This window comes from Mixophyes fleayi, chromosome 8, assembly GCF_038048845.1.
Source record: "Mixophyes fleayi isolate aMixFle1 chromosome 8, aMixFle1.hap1, whole genome shotgun sequence".
Lineage (NCBI taxonomy): Eukaryota > Metazoa > Chordata > Amphibia > Anura > Limnodynastidae > Mixophyes > Mixophyes fleayi.
The window spans coordinates 140,224,953-140,250,922 of NC_134409.1; the positions used below are offsets into that span (position 1 = coordinate 140,224,953).

General features: G+C 41.4%; 1 protein-coding gene and 1 long non-coding RNA gene across 5 annotated transcripts in view; one reads left to right on the forward strand and one right to left on the reverse strand.

Moving 5' to 3' along the window:
- On the reverse strand, positions 1–17,386 carry LOC142099906 (uncharacterized). Its single transcript, XR_012678630.1, has 3 exons — positions 17,250–17,386; positions 10,518–10,624; positions 1–847 (listed from the first exon to the last, which is right to left on the reverse strand). It is a non-coding gene; the product is annotated as an uncharacterized LOC142099906 (long non-coding RNA).
- Positions 16,055–25,970, forward strand: part of LOC142099905 (hyaluronidase-2-like) — a 16,780-nt gene continuing 6,864 nt past the window's right edge. Inside the window, exon 1 of one of the 4 annotated variants that reach the window (XM_075183859.1) lies at positions 16,055–16,153. Coding sequence is in view for 1 of the 4 variants with exons in the window: in XM_075183858.1 (XP_075039959.1) it covers positions 23,860–23,975 (116 nt within the window). In the remaining 3 variants the exon portion in view is untranslated. Of the gene's footprint in view, positions 16,154–23,844; positions 23,976–25,970 lie in introns of those variants that run through there. The other 3 variants (XM_075183861.1, XM_075183858.1, XM_075183860.1) reach the window with 3 other exon arrangements.

A 25,970-nucleotide genomic window follows, 5' to 3' on the forward strand; every position in this document is an offset into this window, starting at 1 on the left:
TTCTGCAGGAACAGCCGTCACAACAAGCTGCTGTCTCTGCGAACACACAAGAGTGCCTGTCTCCTATCTTCTATTTGGTCAGTATCCCAAAGTGTCCACCTGTGCGATAGTGACCGGACGGGAGAGCAGGTAAGATGCTGTGACTGGTCCATAGATCCCTCTATCACAGTGCTCTCCCCATAGGATTCCAGGGCTAGCGCCATGTTCAGCCAAACAGCCTGGAAATGACACATGGAATACGGAGACTGTGAGCCTCATACATGGAGATAAACAGCCTGGAAATGTCACATGGTATACGGAGACACTGAGCCTCATACATGGAGATAAACAGCCTGGAAACGACACGTGTGAAACACATGGTGAAACTAAACCTATTGTGTAGTTTGCAGTTGTGAAGATAAAGTTAATGAAGAACGAGCGGCCGACATGTTGGAATGAGGGACTCAGAGCCATATATTGGGATGTTTTATGGATCATCAGATCCGTGTTACTCTATAAAAGGTCAGACTGAGATCCGGAAGAGAATTCTGAGAAATGAAACTGGTCTTACAATGAGGTCATTATTATACAGAAACCGCCACAAGGGCTACATTCAGGAAGGAGGTTTCGGGGCCTTTTAGCAGGAACGAGACTGGCTGCTGCATTGGAACAAAGCTCTTACTGATCTTATCTATACAATGCAGTAAAAATAAGTCATATTCTATAGTGAAAAATGTGATCTTGTCCTAAACAGCAAAGAAATTTCCTGGGATCCAGAGTAGAATTCTGGAAGTTCCGTCCATTCTCACCGAGCAGCTACCCCACATGAACGGCTATAACCTATGAGTCAATGATAAGAACTGTCCATCTACAGCGTGAAGAAAATTATTAGAGCAAATGCAATTACAGTAAGACAGGTTGGTCACCAGAACATGTCTGGATTGTATAACTGCCACTAGAATGCTCATTGTATTATACATTCATCACTAGAATGCTCTCTCTGTAGTGTGTAGAGGTCACTAAAATGCTCTCTGTGTTGTATATCAGTCAATAGAAAGCTCTCTATATGGTATAAAGATCACTAGAATGTTTTCTAGTGTAAACAGGGCACTAGAACACTCTGTATTTTATATCAGTCACTAGAATGCTACCTGTATCATATAAAGGTCACTAGAATGCTCTCAGCATTATTGTACATAAGTCACTAGAATACTCTCTGTATTGTATAGAGATCACTAGAATGCTCTTTATTGTATAGAGGTCACTACAATGCTCTCTGTAGTATATAAATGTCACTAGAATGCTATCTATATTGTATTGAAGTCACTAGAACGCTCTCTGTATTTTATATAAGTCACTAGAATGCTATCTGTATCATATAGAGGTCACTAGAATGCTCTCAGCGGTATAGAAGTCAATAGAATGCTCTCTATATTGTACAGAGATCACTAGAATGCTCTTTATTGTATAGAGGTCACTACAATGCTCTTTGTAGTCTATAGAGTCAATAAAATGCTCTTTGTATGGTATTGCGGCACTCTATGTATTGTACAGAGGTGCAATGCCCTATATAGTGTATAGATGGCACTAGAATGCTCTCTATATTGTATAGAAGTCTGCAGAATGCTCTCTGTATTGTATAGAGATCACTAGAATGCTCTTTGTAGTATATAGCGGTCACTAGAATGCCCTCTGTGTTGTATACAGGTCACTAAATTGCTCTCTATAGTGTACAGAGGCACTACAACACTATGTATTGTATAGAGGTCACTAGAATGCTCTCTGCAGTGTATAGTGGTCACTAGAATGATATCTGTATGTCATTAGAATTATATCTGTATTGTATAGATGTTACTAGGGGGTGGGGGTCGTTTCAGTGTAATTCTGCTGTTAGTATCGACCTGTCCCAGGATCCTGCACAAACACTGTATTAGATATGTGGACAAGGAGTGTTCTGCATAATGCGTGAGAGAGGATATAGACACAGCACGCAACTTACTGGGGAATATCCATCGTTATTTCCTATACATTGAGGAACATGAAACTACGATGGTCAGGACCTGTGACTATATAATAGTCAGTGGTGAAGCTAAAAGCCCCGGTGTCTCTGTGCAAATTCTGAGCTGGGGCTGTGGAATTTTAAATCAGATTTAACTTAATGAATAGAAAAGAAAATCTAAATGAAACTATTTTATATGAAAACCTAATGACAGTAAAAGTTTCAGAAGCTTGTGACTCACAGCACCCAATCAGCAAAGAGCTTTCATGGCTCTAGTGCAAGTTATAGAATGAGAGCAAATGTCTGATTGGCGGTTATGCACTTTGGGCCTGATTCAGAGTGAGACGTTCGCTCTTTGCGCAGAGATCTTTGCGTTTTTTTTTACGCTGCGCATCCTGAGAAAGTTAACGTACGGAACTGCGGCTATTCAGACTTGCGACTTTGTGCAGTAAGGGGGTGTTTGAGCAGCTGCGTCCGGACTCACTGGGATGTGGTTAAATGATGCTTCATAGCAATTGCGTTCATCCGAGGGGTGCATCTGAGGGGGTGTGTCTGTGTCTGAGGGGTGTGTCTGAGGAGGGTGTGTCTGGAGTGGGTGTGTCTAAGAGGTGTGTGAGGGGGGGGGGTCTGAGAGGTGTGTCGGTGGGGTGTGTCTGTTGTCTACCGCTCAGTCACACCTAGATACATCTCTGAACACGGCTTACATACACATACACTTGTATGCAACTTCCTCAGTCACAGGTTACGCTTACACTTGTGTTACTCTCTGAATCAGGATCTTTGTTAGAAAATAACTGAACTGTCATATAAAAGCTGGTGCAAAGAAAATAAGATGCTGTAGCCCGTAGCAACTAATCAGTTTTCTAATGCTAATTACAACGTGAATGTAAATATCTATATGTTTTCTAAAGACAAAACTCTCTTTTCCTCTGCTCCAGTTTCTATAAATGTCCCCGGTGATATAAAACCAGATTCCACTGAAGCTGCATGTGAAAAGGGAAACCGCAAAGTGTAATAATATATGTGTAATATTATATGTTAATAATATGTGCATAACAATAATGTGTAATAATAAAGTGTAATAATATATGTGTAATGATAATGTGTAATACTATATGTCTAGTAATATATAATAATAATATATGTGTAATAATGTGTAATAATATATGTGTAATGATAACGTATAATACTATATGTCTAGTAATATATAATAATAATAATAATATATGTGTAATATAATAATGTGTAATGATAAAGTGTAATAATATATTTGTAGTAATATGTAATAATAATATATGCGTGATCATATATAATAATAAAGTATAATAATATATGAGTAATAATATATAAATGACACATGAATAATCATCGAATGAATGCTTGTGAGAAACACATCAATAGGAAAAGAAATGATTTGTGCTCTGTCCGAGTCTCTTAGAGAAGTGCTGTGTTGTACAAATGATGTTACTGTGACTTTCTCACCATGAATAAAGTCTTTGATAAGCTGCAATTCTATCACGGTTCCTGCGGTTTGGCTCCCAATGGTACTTTAGATTTTAAAAGATGAATTATCATTTTGTATCTGTAACTGGCAACTGCAGTTAGAGATTTTCATATGGAGCAAAACAAAACAATTATAGGGTTAAATTATCAAACTGGGAGCATTGGAGAACCCACCGTGCATTCAGCAGCAATACATTCCTTGTGCAAAATCAGCTTCATCCACATCAATGATGTCATTACTGTAGAGACCGCGTCTCCTCATCTAATCTAATCTAGGTAAATGGAGGTGTATGTTATATATGTATCCTACATGTGAAGTGATGGGTCAGTTAGTAGATACACTGTAGGTACCTTTATGCTCCCACCATGCGGGAGTGTTATGTTGTGTTATTCTGATAGCTGAATACAGGGGATTTGGTCTCTGTGAGAAATAAATCAGAAATGTGTGGGGTTCCGTATTGTGTTCTGTGAGCACTTTACTTAGAGATCAATCAATGCTCTCTGAAATGACAGCGATGTCAGTTGTATTATATTGTTGTTATAATGTAACAGGTGATGTTGGTAGTGGGTTATTACACCTCTAATACATCAGGCAATGTTAAAAGTGGTATATTGCACTTGAAATATAATATATATTGCACCTGTAACATGACAGCCAATGTCAGCAGTGGGATATTACACATGTACTATTATATATTGCACCTGTAATATGATAGGCCATGTTAGTAGCGGTATATTAAATCTGTAGTATGACAGGGGATAGCAATATTGGTATATCATGTAATGGTATATACCTGTAATATAATTGGAGATATCATTAGTGCTACATTACACCTATACTGTGATATATTGCCCCTGTAATATAAGAGGTGATGTAAGTAGTGTTATATTATACCTGTAATATGACTGGAGAAACATAGAATTTGATGGCAGATAAGAACTACTTGGCCCATCTAGTCTGACCATTGTTTTATTTACCCATGGTAACCTCAAACCATATTTGATCCTTTAATCTTTGTAAGGATATCCTTATGTCATTCACATTCCCTTACATTTCCTCTGAACCTACTTCCCCCCAGTGTCAGTACATGTCCTCGTGTTCTACTACTTCTCTTCCCTCCAGTGTCAGTACATGTCCTCGTGTTCTAGTACTTCTCTTCCCCCCAGTGTCAGTACATGTCCTCGTGTTCTAATACTTCTCTTCCCCCCAGTGTCAGTACATGTCCTCGTGTTCTAATACTTCTCTTCCCCCCAGTGTCAGTACATGTCCTCGTGTTCTACTACTTCTCTTCCCTCCAGTGTCAGTACATGTCCTCGTGTTCTAGTACTTCTCTTCCCCCCAGTGTCAGTACATGTCCTCGTGTTCTAATACTTCTCTTCCCCCCAGTGTCAGTGCATGTCCTCGTGTTCTAATACTTCTCTTCCCCCCCAGTGTCAGTGCATGTCCTCGTGTTCTAATACTTCTCTTCCCCCCAGTGTCAGTACATGTCCTCGTGTTCTAATACTTCTCTTCCCCTGAGTGTCAGTACATGTCCTCGTGTTCTAATACTTCTCTTCCCCCCAGTGTCAGTGCATGTCCTCGTGTTCTAATAGTTCTCTTCCCCTGAGTGTCAGTACATGTCCTTATGTTCTAATACTTCTCTTCCCCTGAGTGTCAGTACATGTCCTTGTATTCTAATACTTCTCTTCCCTTCAGTGTCAGTACATGTCCTCGTGTTCTAATACTTCTCTTCCCCCCAGTGTCAGTACATGTCCTCGGGTTCTAATACTTCTCTTCCCCCCCAGTGTCAGTACATGTCCTCGTGTTCTAATACTTCTCTTCCCCCCCCAGTGTCAGTACATGTCCTTGTGTTCTAATACTTCTCTTCCCCCCAGTGTCAGTACATGTCCTTGTGTTCTAATACTTCTCTTCCCTTCAGTGTCAGTACATGTCCTCGTGTTCTAATACTTCTCTTCCCCCCAGTGTCAGTACATGTCCTCGTGTTCTAATACTTCTCTTCCCCCCAGTGTCAGTACATGTCCTCGTGTTCTAATACTTCTCTTCCCCCAGTGTCAGTACATGTCCTCGTGTTCTAATACTTCTCTTCCCCCAGTGTCAGTGCATGTCCTCGTGTTCTAATACTTCTCTTCCCCCCAGTGTCCGTACATGTCCTCGTGTTCTAGTACTTCTCTTCCCCCCCAGTGTCAGTACATGTCTTCGTGTTCTAATACTTCTCTTCCCCCCAGGGTCAGTACATGTCCTCGTGTTCTAATACTTCTCTTCCCCTCAGTGTCAGTACATGTCCTCGTATTCTAATACTTCTCTTCCCTTCAGTGTCAGTACATGTCCTCATGTTCTAATACTTCTCTTCCCCCCCAGTGTCAGTGCATGTCCTCGTGTTCTAATACTTCTCTTCCCTCCAGTGTCAGTACATGTCCTCGTGTTCTAATAGTTCTCTTCCCCCCAGTGTCAGTACATGTCCTCGTGTTCTAATACTTCTCTTCCCCCCAGTGTCAGTGCATGTCCTCGTGTTCTAATAGTTCTCTTCCCCTGAGTGTCAGTACATGTCCTCATGTTCTAATACTTCTCTTCCCCCGAGTGTCAGTACATGTCCTCGTGTTCTAATACTTCTCTTCCCCCCAGTGTCAGTACATGTCCTCGTGTTCTAATAGTTCTCTTCCCCCCCAGTGTCAGTACATGTCCTCGTGTTCTAATACTTCTCTTCCCCCCAGTGTCAGTACATGTCCTCGGGTTCTAATACTTCTCTTCCCCCCAGTGTCAGTACATGTCCTCGGGTTCTAATACTTCTCTTCCCCCCCAGTGTCAGTACATGTCCTCGTGTTCTAATACTTCTCTTCCCCCCCCAGTGTCAGTACATGTCCTCGTGTTCTAATACTTCTCTTCCCCCCAGTGTCAGTACATGTCCTCGTGTTCTAATACTTCTCTTCCCCCCAGTGTCAGTACATGTCCTCGTGTTCTAATACTTCTCTTCCCCCCAGTGTCCGTACATGTCCTCGTGTTCTAATACTTCTCTTCCCCCAGTGTCAGTACATGTCCTCGTGTTCTAATACTTCTCTTCCTTTGTAGAATGTTCCCCTCCTGCACCTTGTTATAACCTTTAATGTATCTGAAAGTTTCTATCATGTTCCCCCGTTCCCTTCTCTGCTCCAAACTATACATATTAAGATCTTTTAGTCTCTCCGGGTAAGTTTTGTGCTGTAGGCCATGCACCATGTTAATTCTCCTTCTTTGTAGTCTGTAATGTATTTATATCCTTCTGGAGATATGGCCTCCAGAACTGAACACAGTATTCTAGATGAGGTCGTACCAATGACCTATACAGAGGTATTATTACTTCTTATTTACCTGTCCCAATATAACCAAACATCTGACTTGCCTTCCTTATTGTACATAGTACAGGTGTAACACGCCATCAGTGGTCTGGTACACCTACACTATCATATATTGCCCCTGTAATATGACAGATGTTGTCAGTGGTATACTACACCTGTACCTGAACCTGTCATTGCAGGCACGGTCAGTGTTACTATATTATATATATATTATATATATATTACACCTGTACTGTGATATATTGCATCTGTAATGACAGGAGATGTCAGCAGTAGATGACGGGCAGGCGTCGTAGAATGACAGGTGTTTATATGTGGATCACACCCTGCGTCAGACAGACTCAGTCATCTAACGCAGGATTATCAGGTTCTGTGTGTTTGTGACGAGCTGGGAGTGACTTCAGGTTCAGATGAAACCAGCCAGAGCCCCAACACTCAGCCAGAAGGAGAATGAGAAACCTGCTGACTAAACCCGGATCTCTCATCCTGCGTAGCGGAGGCCTCCAGGCCGTCGTTCTGGGGTTATACTGAGACTATAGAGTGCACAGAGGATCATGTGATCAGGGGTTATACTGAGACAATAGAGTGCACAGAGGATCATGTGACCAGGGGTTATACTGAGACTATAGAGCACACAGAGGTTCATGTGATCAGGGGTTATACTGAGACTATAGAGTGCACAGAGGTTCATGTGATCAGGGGTTATACTGAGACTATAGAGTGCACAGAGGATCATGTGATCAGGGGTTATACTGAGACTATAGAGCACACAGAGGATCATGTGTTCAGGGGTTATACTGAGACTATAGAGTGCACAGAGGATCATGTGATCAGGGGTTATACTGAGACTAGAGTGCACAGAGGATCATGTGATCAGCGGTTATACTGAGACTATAGAGCGCACAGAGGATCATGTGATCAGGGGTTATACTGAGACAATATAGTGCACAGAGGATCATGTGACCAGGGGTTATACTGAGACAATAGAGTGCACAGAGGATCATGTGATCAGCGGTTATACTGAGACTATAGAGTGCACAGAGGATCATGTGATCAGGGGTTATACTGAGACTATAGAGCACACAGGATCATGTGATCAGGGGTTATACTGAGACTATAGAGTGCACAGAGGATCATGTGATCAGGGGTTATACTGAGACTATAGAGCGCACAGAGGATCATGTGATCAGGGGTTATACTGAGACTATAGAGCGCACAGAGGATCATGTGATCAGGGGTTATACTGAGACTATAGAGCGCACAGAGGATCATGTGATCAGGGGTTATACTGAGACTATAGAGCGCACAGAGGATCATGTGATCAGGGGTTATACTGAGACTAGAGTGCACAGAGGATCATGTGATCAGCGGTTATACTGAGACTATAGAGCGCACAGAGGATCATGTGATCAGGGGATATACTGAGACAATAGAGTGCACAGAGGATCATGTGACCAGGGGTTATACTGAGACAATAGAGTGCACAGAGGATCATGTGATCAGCAGTTATACTGAGACTAGAGTGCACAGAGGATCATGTGATCAGGGGTTATACTGAGACAATAGAGTGCACAGAGGATCATGTGACCAGCGGTTATACTGAGGCTATAGAGAGCACAGAGGATCATGTGACCAGCGGTTATACTGAGACTATAGAGCGCACAGAGGATCATGTGACCAGGGATCCTCGGTGCGCTCTATTGTCTCAGAGTAACCTGTGGTCAAATGATCTGTGCGCTCTGTTGTCTCAGTATCATGTGACCAGGGGTTAAACTGAGAGGCGTCTGACAAGCTAGCTGGACTGGGAAAGGGTTAAGTAGTAGGTGCCAGGACATTCAGCCTGAAAATTGTGTCTATCTCTCCCCGCACAGCCCAAACTTCCTTCCTGCACGGCTGCCAAACTGGGAGACCTGCTGGGTGGGGTGTCAGACCCTAGTTTTAGTCCCTAGTGGGTGCTATACCTTTGAAATTTCCTTGTGAGTTTCACAAGTGACACAGTGTAGTGTGGGTGGGTGTAATGTGTACATGTTAAATGACCGTGCGACCACTGAATTCACCGTTCTATCACACATCATATATCACACATCATATATCACACATCACACATCATACATCACACATCATATATCATATCACACATCATATATCACATATCATACATCATATATCATACATCACATATCACACATCATACATCACATATCACACATCATATATCACACATCATATATCACACATCATACATCACATATCATACATCATATATCACACATCATATATCATACATCATATATTACACATCACACATCATACATCACACATCATACATCATATATCATACATCATATATCACACATCATACATCATATATCATACATCATATATCATATATCATACATCATATATCACACATCATACATCATATATCACACATCATATATTACACATCACACATCATACATCACACATCATACATCACACATCATATATCATACATCATATATCACACATCATACATCATATATCATACATCATATATCATATATCATACATCATATATCACACATCATACATCATATATCACACATCATACATCATATATCACACATCATACATCATACATCACACATCATACATCACACATCATACATCATATATCACACATCATACATCACATATCATACATCATATATTACACATCATATATCATACATCATATATCACACATCATACATCACACATCATACATCATATATCACACATCATATATCACACATCATACATCACATATCACACATCATATATCACACATCATATATCACACATCATACATCACACATCATATATCACACATCATACATCATATATCACACATCATATATCACACATCATACATCACATATCACACATCATACATCACACATCATACATCATATATCATACATCACACATCATACATCATATATCACACATCATACATCATATATCATACATCATATATCACACATCACACATCATACATCACACATCATACATCACACATCATACATCATACATCACACATCATACATCACACATCATACATCATATATCACACATCATACATCACACATCACACATCATACATCACACATCATACATCACACATCATATATCATACATCATATATCATACATCATATATCACACATCATACATCATATATCACACATCACACATCATACATCATATATCACACATCATGCATCATACATCACACATCACACATCATACATCATATATCACACATCATACATCACACATCATATATCATACATCACACATCATACATCATATATCACACATCATACATCATATATCACACATCATACATCACACATCACATATCATACATCACACATCATATATCATACATCATATATCACACATCATACATCACACATCATATATCATACATCATATATCACACATCATACATCATATATCACACATCATACATCACACATCACACATACATCACACATCACACATACATCACACATCATACATCATATATCACACATCATACATCACACATCATATATCATATATCATACATCACACATCATACATCATATATCACACATCATACATCACACATCATACATCATATATCACACATCATACATCACACATCAAGTATATTTTGCAAGATACATTATTACCTTTGTATTTATTGCTTTTATTTCTTCCCTCTCCTTACTGGTTATTACTGGTACCTCCTTCCTTGATGGTCGGCAATGAGAGGGGGGTGACTGCCTGGTCCGTGTGTCTGTAAGACAGAGAAGTCAAAGTGATCAGCAGGTTTAATGGTTATTGAAAAGAAATGGGTGGATGATATATTTCATACTGGAAGTATGGATGGTTATCTTAAGCACATATTGGCAAGATGGGACTACAAGTCCCAGCATGGCCTGTCAGCATAAGGCCAATACTGATGGAGCATTATGGGACTTGTAGTTCTATAACCACAGAGTGCTCTGTCTGCCACATACACTACAAACCTTCTGCATTAATAACGCTGATTTACCAGCATGTCCTCCGGCCACAGTGATCTGACCTCCAGAGGAAATGATTATAATGAAAGGAAGTGAAATAACTTATACATTGTATTAATGTTGTTTTTATATACTTGAAGATGACATTATCAGCTTTACTAAGCACCACTGATTACTCATAATCTGTCAGTGTTTACAGTGTGTCCTGTTCTCCTCCACGTATCAGTGTAATCACTGCCAAACACACAGAAATGTTCTATATTGGCATCAAATTCTCTGTTTCTATGTAACGTACCTAGATTGTCAGCTCCTGGGGCAATCCTGACCTATGTAATGTGGAAGATTGAACACAGCCTCAGACTGGCAATTATGGGGCTTCAATGCTTTAGACTCACATCCTGCACATAATTTCCGGCTTATACATGTCGCCACTAGCGAGATAATGACCAGGAGCAAATTGAAGCTGGATACATTTTGCCCCATGTTAATGGGGGAGTATCCTAGGTTGTGTTTTGTATTTTCTCTGAGGTTTTAGAGATTAAAGGGTATATTTACTAAACTGTGGGTTTGAAAAAGTGGAGCTGTTGCCTATAGCAACCAATCAGATTCTAGTTATCATTTATTTAGGACAATCTACAGAATGACAGCTTGAATCTGATTGGTTGCTATAGGCAACATCTTTACTTTTTTTAAACCCACAGTTTAGTAATTATACCCCTAATACTCTGAAAGTGACTATTTATTCTCCCACGTTTGGTGGGATTCTCTTTTTGTCTCACAGTCAGTGGTGTAATTGTTACAGGCACAAATTTATTTTGTATTTTTATAAACACTGATTGTGTTTTTTATTTTATGTTATGCACTAATATTATGGGGACTGACTCATCACGGAATACAACTGTGGATACATGGCGTATTCTGCATTAACTTGCTCTGCACACACCTAAACGCCAGAGAAGTGTATGCAATTCATCCTTGAGCGTAAAGAACCCTTACTACAACCTACGATTTCATGGGCAGAAGAGTACTGAGCGTATACACGTAGTCAATGTACAGTAAGGGCGTGCCAAGCTCGAAGCACGCAGCAGCGCCCGATTCCAGGTCCGGGTATCTCCATGTGTTTGTCTGTTGTATCACTGGCAACGGCTACAGGTCTGGTGCGACAATTTCTAGAGATGACGGCTGTGTGTACAGCTAGAACATGTGTCTGCAAGCTGCAGCAACTGTAACAATTTATTTTATGTACAGTAGACATTAATAGATCCTAATAAATGTATTTTATGGAAGGAAATGTAATATATTGTTCCTTGTGTTCTGCTGGTGCTTCATGTATTGTACGTATCCAGCAGGGTGTGGTGTCTGCCTGCAGAGCGCAAGTGCCGGATAAGCAAGTAGTAACACGGACGCGCGTATGCTGCAAATTATTGCATTGTAAAAAAAACACACAATACATTTGTTTTTCGTGCCTTAATGAATCAGGTCCATTCTATAGAAAGACATTGGACACATTCATCCACAAATTGGATACAAAGATTTGTTCAAAAGAACGTATGGTGTGGTGGAACGTTTTACAGATTCATTATTTACTACAAAAGCGCCAATATCTGCTCTCCCTGCATCTTACCGCACATGCACGTAACACAACTAATATCCCCAGCACACTGAGGGAAGCCAGGAACAAGACAAAATAAAACTCCTGTCTATTAGTACATAACATGCAGGAAACTCAGTTGCAGACAATAAATGAGAAGCCCATATTGCTGCTGCTAATGGGCGCTGCTAACTCTCAGTAATGAGAGTCCCTATGTTGGATCATGTATTAAATTGAGAGCTAACTTACCAGGGGTACCCCAGACACCTCCAAAAAAAGCACTACAAAGACCAGCACTCCCACAGACAGTGATACATATAATGGAAGTTGCTCCATTAATGTACAGTATAAGTAACAGGGTTATCTAGAAAAGAGACACTCACAAGAACCTGCCAGCACCATGACTTATACACTGATAGAGCAACTTCCTTTTATCAACTGTAAATCAGGCCCTAAGTGAACAGTTGGAGGTAATGTCAACAATATCTAAATACTCTTATATTACATAAGATAAAATAATATTTGGGCAAATTTTCAGGGTGAGATATACACCAAGAATTTACACCCATCATTTCTAGACTATTATTATTATTATCTTTTATTTGTTAGGCGCCACAAGGTATCCGTAGCGCCGTACACAGTACAAACAGTGGACTATACAGGATGAAACGGTACAGAGCAATAAACAAAAATACCAATACTTCAGAAGCTCCACACAGGCTGATACAATAAGCATGGAGTAGAAGAACAGGTGAGGAGACAGGAGGGAAGACGGCCCTGCTCATGTGAGCTTACATCCTAAGGGAGGTTAGACAGAACAGGCACAAGGGGAGCCAGAAGAGAGACGGGAGAGCGAGTGGAGGAGGTGAGGGGTTAAGTGGATGGTTGGTAGGCTTTACGGAAGAGGTGAGTTTTCAGTGCACGTTTGAAGGAGCACAGAGTAGGAGAGAGACGGATGGAACGAGGGAGGTCATTCCAGTGAAGGGGGGCTGCCCGGGAAAAGTCCTGGATTCTGGAGTGGGAAGAGGTGATGAGAGCGGAGGAGAGGCGGCAATTATTGGCTGAGTGAGGTAGTGAGGCGGGGGTCATTGGCAGACTACTGAGGAAATGATCAAAAATGTTAAAGCAGCAATCCCATGAGATGTTGGTATTTACCATTCCCCTTGTTGTTTTTTTGGGGTTCTTTCTTGTATTCATGCTGCTTTTAATGATTTATGATGATGGACTACCATGGCAACCACAGTCACAGGGCACATGATGTAGTGACCAGAGAAGCTTTGGAACACCCCTCTGAGCTCTGTCTGTGCCTCCTCCTCCCCCCTCTACTATCACATGACATGCTTAGAGATGTGAGCCTGTGTACTCACTCTGTCTGACAGACATTTTTGTTTCCCAACCAGAGAGCTTTTGAAAAGGAGATCGATAGCATTAAACATAATTCATCATTTAAGTAAATATAGTTATTTTCTGACATAAAATTATGAATGTAAAACAAATGTAGATTTATCATTAAGAAGTGATATAGATATATATAGATATAGATTAAATAGTGATACTATTAATGAAAAACGCAAAACAGTCAGAGACATCATGAAATAGCGGAGGGAATCTCCCGCATACGTCCACAGACGTTTGTCCTCAGGCCGCGCCCAGGAGAACGGAAAACGATTTAGTCTTTTAATTTTCACGCCTGTACCCGATGTGTTCTTAAAACAAACAAAAGAACACTCTGAATACTTATATTAATATTTTTTTTAGAATTCTATTCAATGTTTATCAATATACATCACACGTGCTCCCAAAAACAATATTTCATCAAACCTTTCACTCCAAGATATCTTTATCTTCCAATTTTACACATTTTTAAATGTTATTTTTTAAGAAGTAGTATTACATCTCCAACCTCATCTCTACCTACACCCCTCGCTGCCCCCTCCGCTCTGCCAATGACCCCCGCCTCACTACCTCACTGATCACCTCTTCCCACTCCCACCTCCTCAGCTGTGGAACCATCTCCCACGCTCCATCAGGTTAGTCTCTGCTCTCCAAGGCTTCAAGTGTGCCCATAAGAGTCATTTCTTTATACAGGTCTATCAGTCTCCTCCTTTCACCCCCAGTCGGTACCACCCTATTTGTGTCTCCCCCTTTCCTTTAGGATGTGAGGTCTCAGGAGCAGGGTCCCAGTTACTCGTGTTCTCCTTCTAATATCCCATCACCCTCTAAACCTCTATTCTGCCTCCTTAGCCGTGTTGTCCTGAGCTCAGTACTACTTCCCGCTGATTACTACAATCACTCTCACTGTCCCTCATATAATCTGATCTACATTACTGTGGTACCTGTATATTTATTCATTCAGAATGTCTGGTCCTTGTATGTTGTTCTTTATGTGTCATGGATCACTGGGTTCTGTATATGTCATGTACGGGGCTGCGGACCCTTTGTGGCACCTTATAAATAAAAGATAATAATTATTATTGTTGTACAAAAAATGATGTTTCTCCTGATGTTTTGCTCTAATTATATCCAACCAACATGTTTGTGAATATCCTATTATGTTGTATTGGGAACAAAAATTAAAAAATTCATCCTGAAATGAAATCTTACTATAACAAGTTATTTGTATGGCGCCAACTTTGTACAATCGCTGTACAGAGAATATTGAGTCACTCACATCAGACCCTGCTCTAATGGAGCTTACAGTCTATGTTCCTGACCACACAGATACACACACACACACACACACACATACTCATACACATACACACAGACGCACACTCTTACACAGACTTGCCAACTCTCCCGAAATATCCGGGAGACTCCCGCATTCTGCGAGAGTCTCCCGGGCTCCCGGGCGAGTGTGGCAATCCCCCGCATCTGGATAATTCTGCCCACTTCCTATTGAAGTGGGCAGAATTAAGTCCCAAACGCCGCGATTCCCGGTGAATCGCGGCGTTTGGCCCCGCCCCCCGCTGTCAAATGACGCATTTTGCGTCATCACGTCATGGGGGCAGGTCCAAAATGACGCCACTTGGAGCCCCGCCCCCCCGTTACGCCCACCTCCTCTGCAGGCTCCCGGATTTCACCAACAGAAAGTTGGTAAGTATGCTCTTACATACACACAGATTCACACACACACACAGACTCCCACTCACACATACACACAGACTTCTCTCACACTCACACACTAGGACACATTTTTATCAGTAGCCAATTAATCTCTCTGTATGTTTTTTAATATTTAATGTGTGTTGACAGGGTTAAAAAAACACTATATGCCCCCCTAGAACCTGCCCTGGGCGACCCCTTGTACAGAGGGCTCACATGACGACAGAGACAACATGTTCTTATACAGAGAATGTTCTGTGGGAGAGAATTTCACCTGTCAGCAGATTCCTGCTTCATTCCCACTTCCCCTAACTCAGCGTCAGCTCCTCTACAGGGGGGCGGGGGGGGGGGGGGTTACATATACCATAACATAACGCTATATCGCTATATACCTCCGCCCAGGCCCCTCTGTCAGCACAGCCACTGGGCAGACATGGGAAAACATCCTATTCCATTCAACAGAGGAAATCAGCCCAGATCTGGGTGGGGGCTGCAGGGCAGGAAGGAAAGGGGGGGAAGCTGTAGGGGATGGGGTAAGATAGAGAGGAGGCTACAAGCACAAGTGCAGATCTGACAGCCGGGAGAGGAGTCGCTGCCGGAGACACAGGTAAGTGACGCTAAGGGACATACAACAACCTGTGACTGCTCCTCGCAATGTTATTATCTTATAACCATGTCTGTAATCTGAAGTCGTACCTATGTGCTGTATGACATAGTGTATGTATGTATATATATATATATATATATATATAACATATAATGTATGTCTGCACAGTGTATATCAGGCTCTCCACCTGTTGTGGAACTACAACTCCCAGAATTTCTAAAGTCTATTTATCACCTACGTACTGACAGCTGGGTATAGAACTTCTCAGCTGGAGATCCCAGCAGTGAACTAAGCTGGAGACCAGGGGGTAAATGTATCAAGCTGAGAGTTTTCCGGCGGGTTTGAAAAGCCAATCAGATTCTATCTATCATTTATTTAGTACATTCTACAAAATGATAGCTAGACTCTGATTGGTTGCTATAGGCAACATCTCCACTTTTCAAACCCGCCGGAAGACTCTCAGCTTGATACATTTACCCCCAGGATTAATGGCACCGTAATAGATAGGGGCAGGGTTTATAATAACAACTTCTGAATCACCCCGTACCTGTAGTAACAGAGTCTGCACCCACCTTAATTACAGGCGACCAGAGTAATACACTGACGAAATCTCTGGGTTACTAATTGATACGTACTGGATATAGATATATATATATATATATATATATATATATATATATATATGCAGATTTGATTAATCTGATTTGATTAATAGCCTGGAGGGAAAACAAGCTTCCTGTGTTCTCTATTTTAATTATAATTTCTTGCCCAATATAAGCTAATACCTCCTGAATGAACAACTATTTGCTCATCCCATTAAACTCTGTTAATTGCCCGAAATTCATTGCACAATTAAATTGCTTGAATAACAAAGCACATAGGAAACAATGAGTTTCAGAACAAGTGACCTGTGTTATAAAATGTCTAAAGATGGTGAGATTACAATCTGCTGTGTGGCCTGGATCGTACCAATCTACACCAATGAATTCGGCACAGGTAGGAAATATAGGAAAGTGAGGTTAAGGTGGGAAGTGGAAGAAGAACATAAGGATCTATAAGTAAATGGAGACACTTAATAGACAAAACATTTAATTACCAAATGGGGAAATGATCGCTGAGCAGGATGATCCGTATTTCAGGGGATTTCTGCCTGGGGCATCACACGCTGTGTTCAGAGTGGCAGCGCTATGCGCTGGGAGATTACTGATCGCGGAAACGGCATCTATTCTTGTGTCTTGTCCCACTAAGGTTATTGTTCTGTATGGCCAAGAAAGCATTCTGTTATTTTTGATGATAATGCCACCACTAGGGGGCACTGTTTTATCTGCCCACACTCCGAGCACAATGGCTGACTTCATGAATATTAATATAAATAGGCAGATAATTAAAGTTCTCTATGCACAGTGATTTACAGAAATACATTTATTGGTGACTTATTTATTATTAGGTAATATCTCCTCACTCTCACTTTTCATTTTCATGGGTTTTCTGTTGCCAGAACTAAAAAGTAGAAATAGGGCCGGATGTTTTACCGCTGCTGATAATTACTAACGTACCCCCCTCTTCCTTTACACTGAGCCCTCCTGTAACTTCATTCAGTGAACTCTGATATAGCAGACACTGACAATGTGCTTCTAAATAAGTGATAGTGGTCTCACTAAACTCAGTGAGGGAATGGAAGGTTTAAATTATAAGGAGAGGGGGGAAAAAACAAGACGGGCCTGATTCATTACCAACGTACGGTTATTTAAAAACCGCTCCTGCATTGGGTATACGAACGTGTGTATTCAGCCAGGAGAGGATGTGAAGATACGTGGGGTAATGAACATGGGTCTAGGTCCGTTCTAATCTAATAGAGAATACACTGCAGGATACATCTAATACATATGTGCAACATAAACTCACAAAGGAACATAAAGAAAATATAAAACTATTCGATTAGTGTCACCTGTTAATAAGACAGTCATTAATGACAAAACATTAACAATCCAAAAAAATGGGTTTATTTTCTGTTTTTTTTGCTATTAAATACATTTATTAGGATGTTATTAATGTCTACTGTACATAAAATACATTGTTACAGTTGCTCCTGATTACAGACACATGTTCTAGCTGTATACACAGCCGTCATCACTGGTAATCACCACTTACACCTGACCTGAGAGATGCTCAAAGCTTAAATCCGACACTGCTGCGTGCGCTCTAGCTTGGCACCTCCTTACTGTACATTAACTTCGTGCACACACCCAGTGCCCTCCCCATTTGGACCCTGATATTGTAGGCCGGTAGTAAGTGTCCTGTGCGCTTGAAGATGAATTGAATGTTGCTGCGTTCTGGGGCGAATGGTCCAGTTCTGGGAATGCGCAGAGAACTTGTGCAGATTATACACAACAATTCAACAGAGGAATCAGATCCGGTGTGTTTGCTGTGGATAAAAGCGTCTTAGAGGTGACCTGATTAATATCTATAAATATATCCGAGGTCAATACAAAGATTTGTCTAACAAACTATTTGTACCAAGGACCAGACAAAGGGGTTTACTTATCAAGAATCGTTTGTTCACAATCATAGATTTACAGCGATTTTTCTCATTGATTAAAATAACAAAATTATTAAATGCAAAACCTGAAACCTGAGGTGCTGGGTTGGAAACCTCCTCGTTTTGCATTTAATAAACCTCCTGTTTTAAACCATGGAGAAAAAAAATCGCTGAATATCGGCGGTTTTGAAAAACTGATCCTTGACAAATAAACCCCAAGGGGTCATCAGTTGTGAATGGAAGAAAAATGGTTTCACTGTGAGCACCCGGAAGGATTCTTTACTGTAAGGGCGGTTACACTGTGGATTCCTTACCACTTGAGGGAGGGATGACAAATTCAGAATGTAAGTATAGATTGGAGCCTTTCTTACAATAAATGTAGCTGTAATTAGTAGAGGACAATACGGGGGAGACAGAATCTATCCGACTGTCATATTTGCGGCCTAGAAGAAACTGGGGGTTTTGTTGTCTTCTGGCTATTAGAATTCCTGGAAGGTTTAACACATGGACCTGTGTATTATTTTTCAACCTTACTAACTATGTAACTAAATAAAAATATCAAAAAGAATGATGACAAAGGAAAGGTTATTTCTGTTCATATATGGAAACTGTTATGCAGTAAGTAAATAATATATTTGCCCTGATAAACCGCCTTCATGTAAACTAGCGTAGAAAAGTGAAAGTAAGGACATATAAAAGTAATATAACAACAGAATAAAATCTGAAGATATCTAAGCATTCTAAAACAAAATATGTAACAATACAAAAAGTAATACAATCCATTGTTCCCCGTTGTTAGAGTGCTAGCTCATATGGTCAGAGCCATCTTTACTTTATATTGTAGTAATTTGTACCAAGATCCCTCAATGTACAGCGCTACGTAATATGCTGCCACTAATAATAACACCGGACGGACCCTGAGTGGAAGCCAATAGGACAAGCTGCATATATCTTCCACCCAGCATTCCTCTTCTCATAGGGTGCAGACGGGAGATACCATGGGTGCATGAAAATGGGGGGGACTGTGAAATACTGGGATATGGTTATCTAACGTGACATTGGAAGAAATGTGGTCTTTAGGGTTCACCTCTCATGATATCTATGTAGAGTTTCGGTTCCCCTCACATGGGAGATAATGACGGAGGGCGCACTGTGTCCTATTATCCCAGGGAAGAGTGCATAGAGATGGTGGGGGCTGTGAAGAATCTCCGGCGGTGGGTCTCTGTATCCCCTCTCTGATCCCAAATTCTGTGACAGCTGCCGCGTCTGGATAAAGTGACGCCTGGACAGACAGGTGGATGTGTCCCAATTACTTGTGGAGTAAATGGATGTCCTCTCCCAAATCCTGTCACTTCTCCTCTGACATAAACCTGAGTTACTGCTAGACCCCACTTTAGGAAAGGGCAAGATGATAACACCAAATCTTCTGTACACATACGGAGCCCCCACAAGTCCCAGGATCCTGCACCTAGACTATGAGTTCTAGAGCATGATGGGAATTGTAGTTCAATAACGTCTGGTAGGTCAGATGGTGAAGTTCAGACTTAGCAGACCTCAGATGTAGCTCTGACAGAGGGGTCTCTGTAAGGGGAGAGTTACCTCTTGTTTTATGGAGAGATGGACCTACAGAGTAAGCTGGTGCTATATAAATATATATTAATAATAATGCTGATAATAATAGATCAATGCGCATATAAGTCTTTTTAGGTGTAAAAAATATCCCACAATTAAATGTACCTTTAAATGGTCTCAGTATCCTCATTGTGTGATATTTACTTTAATGGACCTGAACCATTGTAGAGAATCCTGCTTCTGCCATGAGCGCACTTCAGACTGCGACATTTCTGCGCGCAGCGTAAATGTCACAAGTGGCGTCTTCCACATCTATAACTTCAGAATTTAAACACTTCCAGGACGGATCAGGGAAAATGTTGCAGGAAGCTGACGACTCTTATAGGCTGATCACTCGGCTCACGCGTCGATGAAGAACGCAGCTAGCTGCGAGAATTAGTGTAAATGGGTAAATATGCTGCAAAATGAGAATTCAAATTAGTCACTTCCAGGCCAAATACAGGTTAATAATATACTTTGTATGTCTATCAGAAGAGGAAATAGATAGAACCTCGTCTATATTACAGGAAGTTACATCTCACCCTCCTCTGTCCCTGCTGTAATGTCTTCATATTGTGTAACTTGGAGCCGACAGCGTCAGATATATGTTGGGTCCATCGTCGTGGTGAAGGTTATACATTTATATGAACCCTGCTCCCCTATGTAATCTGTCTACAGCGCACTGAGCCCCCCCAAGTGTTCATTGTAATAATGCAAATGATGGTTTATTGTATTGAACGTCTGTGTTTATTAGAATATCTTTATTATTATATGTGTACTGGGTCCCAATGTTCATTGTGGTACCAGGAGGGTCAGTAATTACTTGGGGGGGGGGGTCAGCCCTTGCACATGGGGGGTTACTTCTATTCTTACATCCTAGTAAACACACTTTGATGTTGATAGTGTAAGAAACAATATAAGTAAATGTATCTGTACAGAGACTTCCTGACAAGCGTTGTTTCGTTTCAGTTGCACATTCAGAAGCGCCATCACTGCGTATAATACAGCTGAGGTCTGTGGCAGCGCTCGGTAAGTACATAGTACAGGGTGGCAATGTGCATAGGCAAACCGAGGGGGGGTTTCCTAGTGTTTGGAAACCCCCTCCCAACATGGGGCACTGTATGCTTGAGGTCGCTTGCCCCGTGTATATGATTGGGATAGGAAGAGTTGGAGAGCAGCCAAGCACTGTCTAAAATTATAGTCACGCCCCCATGCATGCTGGCCACGCCCACTGGCCGCGTAGCATGGAAACCCCTCTCTACAAATCCTGTGTTTGCCCCTGATGTGGTGCATTCATCAGCGCTCTGTTAAACAGACACTTTCAACCAGCGTCTCCCAGGGCCGCTGTGTATGAGTCTTTACATTTTCTAAATCAGAATACCGGTATATTTTATTTTTCTAGTACCGTAATATTAAATAGAAAGTGGACAAATAACGCAGACGTGCTCTTCCTAAGGAGGATGAAACGTACAGGGCCCACACGCATGGGTCACACTGACAGTCTGTAGCTCTCTGTCACTGCCACAGGTCCCTGCTTGGTGCCACAATGTGCCCTTTGTTTGTGCCAGCGTCCCCCGTCTGTATGACACTTGTCTCTGGGAAGCAGACAGATGGCAGAGAGTTCACAGGTCACAGTGACTGGGAATTCCACACATTATACAGACGTGTTTGGACAGATCCTGCCAGTGAGTACAGCTGTCAGGGTAACAGATACTAAGTGACCAGAGGAACGTTACTCCCTGACACACCTGGGAAACTGGCACAAAGGGTTTATCACTTCCGAGCCGCTGACAGAGGAAACCTTCTGTCCCCCGCAGGCTGTTCTGTCTCTGGGACATACGCTGGTTCCCACCATTAAATCTCAGTGTAACATGTACACTGGTCCTGGCACTCTGCTGGGAGACGATCACTCCACAATTGTGCACTAGGACTTGGCCGCAGGCAGCTGACACAGAAAAGATTCTTTCATCAGGTTTTTGCTGCAGAACTGAAAACTGTAGATTCCATTAAGGCACATAGTCCATCATGTATTGATTGTTTCTGGGGCCTGATGACTGACTCTATGGTAACAGCTGTAGTCTGTAATTCCCTGGAGCATCTCTCCTACAGTCTTCATCCCTGTGTGCAGCTTTCTAATTAATTGTTACTGGAATGTTTGACATATATGCAACTCTACTACATGATAACAAGATTACATTGTATCTGCCACTCCCAGGAACCCCAGATCACTTGATCCCCAAAGCCCAGAGTGCATGTGTCACTTCACAATACCCCAGAATTCCTATGTTGCTTCCTAGTACCCCAGAAATCCTGATCCTGATCCCCAAACCCCAGAACTCCTCATCCCAAATCCCAAAGCTCCTGATCAGCTTCCCAGAGATCCTGTTTGACTTTCCCAAGCCCCAAAGCTCCTGTTCTCCATCCCTGAATACCAGGCTAGCTGGAAGTAACACTACTGGGAAGTCTCCTCTGGTTCACTGTGACTTCATGCTGAGGAGCAAATTGTAAGTAAATAAACCTAAACTGAGGATGATTTACACAGGTGTACTGGACAAAGAGCAATGTCCCCTTCCCCAAACTAACTGAAGAAACAAATCATTCATATTAAATGAATGCATAATATGTTATTGTGCCTATTTAATGCTCCTTAGTGTCATTGATCAGGACTGATACCACAGGAGCTGAATGCTGACACTGTAGATCTCAAATCTCTTTTTAAATCAGGAAGTGGCATAAAATAACTTAAAAATCCATAAAACTGTTATAAATTCAGATTAGTGACCCATCAGCTACTATTTGTGGGTGCAAATATTTTTGTGGGCTGATGAAATAATTATCAGTATGTAGCCTCTGTATTCACTAGAAACCAGTGACATCATCGAGGCATGAGGCACTATGTGATGTCACTAATCCCTACTGATTTATAGGCTGGCTACATCCACAATGGGTAGGTGACTGGTACCCACACACAGAAGCATTATTCTGAGAACAAATCAGCAGACTGCCAGTGATATAATCAGTGCAACTGAATATAACTGGGAAACAATCCAACCATAAAGATCCAACCACACAGCAATCAGATCTGTAGCTGTCAGAAGAAATTGTGGGCAATCTGATTAGCACAGATAAGATTGCGAACAACTAAGGCATTACTATAGTTATATATATAGATATCTATTTATATCTCTATATATATCACCTATATATATGTATATATATAATTATCTATGTATATATATATATGTATATATATATATATATATATATATATGTATATATATATATATATATATATATATATGTATATATATATATATATATGTATATATATATATATATATATATACATGTTGCCCTGACACTCTACAAGCCCCACTCACCTCCTCCGGCAATCAGCTGTCTCTTTAATCCTCGGCCCCGCCCCTCTGATAGTGGACTGTACAACTCCGAGGGGTGTCCGGCTCGCTGAGCCATTGCAGGGGATGAGAGCTGTAGTCTGTGCCGCCCCTGTGCTGGGCGGGGCGATGGTTCCGGCCGGATAGGTCTCTTTATGTGAATGAAAGGCCCGGGACAGGGATTCGGGAGAGTGATACAATGTATCAGGGCACAGAACACTGAGCGCTCGGCTTCCCGGCCTGGAGACTTAGGGGGCGGGGAGACTGCTGCCCGGGGGTGAGTGTGGACTCAACTTTCAAACTTTCTTTCAAGTCTTTGCGTGGAGACTTACAGCACAAACTTGTCTGTGATATTTATTTTGGGGGTTCAGATACATGTATGTTACACACAGTCACACATGTTCCTGTACACTCATCACGCGCAGGAGTGAATAATGCATAATCAGAGCGGAGTGGCCACAAGAGCTTACAATCTAGAAACTTCTGTTTCCCTTAATGTACTGAGCAGTTATAGGCCCTGTCACAGGACACGAGATAATTATATATAATACAGACAGACCACGGAATCACTTCCAGACACCACAATCACACATTCCCCACACACAAAACCACATTATTCAAACTCGTCAATCATGGTGAGAGGTTGTGTAGGTGACACTGAATATTATTTAATATTATTATCCTTTATTATTGTCTCTTATTTATCCCATAGAGTGTAATCACCTCTATCTGTATTACCCAGTATTGTTTTATTACTGTTTGTTCCCAATTGTAAAGTGCCACAGAATTTGCTGGCGCTATATAAATAAATGATGATGATCTGAAGCACTGTACATTGATGAGATCATAATATACAATCTTATGAAACAGAAGGTAAGATGACCCTGCTCAAAGGAGCTGCAGTGTTTGTGGGGTACAGAGTTTAGACTGTAAGCTCCTCTGAGGCAGGGACTGATTTGAATCATTAAACATTCTATGTAAAGTGCTGCGTAATATGTAGGAGCTATATAACTGTTAATACATAAGGTGGTGGATTAGTATATTAGAGAGGGTAGGTGGGTGACACTGGGTGGTAATTGAGAGTAGGGATAGTGGGTGAAAATGGAGAGAGGTTAGTAATTGAGATAGAATGTGTGGGTGAGTACAGGAGAGGGTGAGTGGGTGGCAGTGGGTAGTAATTGAGAGTAGGGTTAGTGGGTGGCAGTGGGTATAATAGTTAATACAATTAGGGAGTAGCGCTCCTAAGGTGTGGTGGCAGGGCCATCATTTCCATTGGGTACGATGGGCAGCTGCCCGGGGGCCCCATAGGCACGGCTCTTAATGAGAAATAATCCTGCAAAAGAAAAAAACCTACAAGGGTCACTGAGCAAGTACATCTATCTATTTCTATATATCTATATCTGTATCTGTATCCATCTATATATCTATATCTATATCTAGGGGCCCTGGTGCACTGCTTTGCCCGGGGGCCCATAATGTTGTTAAGATGGCCCTGTGTGGTGGGGAAAGGGATAGTGCAAAGCAAAGTCCTCCAAAAAAAGAGATTAAAAATTTGTAAGTAATGCACAGGTGACAGGTGGAAATGTGGTATTCTGTAAAAGGGGGCGTTAAATAATAACATGTAATGTTTCTCTAGTGAACTGGCATAGGAGAGGGTCAGTGGGTGGATATAGGAGAGGGTGATTGGGCGACAGTGGTAATGGAGAGAGCATAACACAGAGTAGATTATGGAGTTTGTAATGTAGGGTGAGTGAGATTGAGACAGGGACAAAGACAGACGTTATCGCTCCCCTGGGATGATTAGAAAGACAGAAGGGATGGGGGAGGAGGCACTTGGAAGAAAGGTCACATCATATCTAATACTCTTCTTTGGAGCTGGAAAGAGGACATATTATACTCTGTAAATCCAGGAATTACTGTACCAGACATGTCAGGGTAACATTACAAATGTGTTAGTGCTAATCCTATTACCAGTACATTATTATTATCTGTTATTTATACGGCACCAACATATTACTCGGTGCTGCACATTGATGGAATACCAACATACAGGGACAGAAAACAGAAGGTAAATATGGCCTTGCCCATATGAGCTTACAATCTATTCGGTGTGAGAATCACTTGTGGATACCAGCACAGGTCTATGTCCTGGCTCTCGGCAGTTGCTGAATACAAACACTGTATAATACAGACAGGAGGGTGAATGGATGAGAAGTCTCTGCAGAAACTCAGGGAGGATGGAGGAGCTGCAGGTGCCTGGAGTCTAGACTAA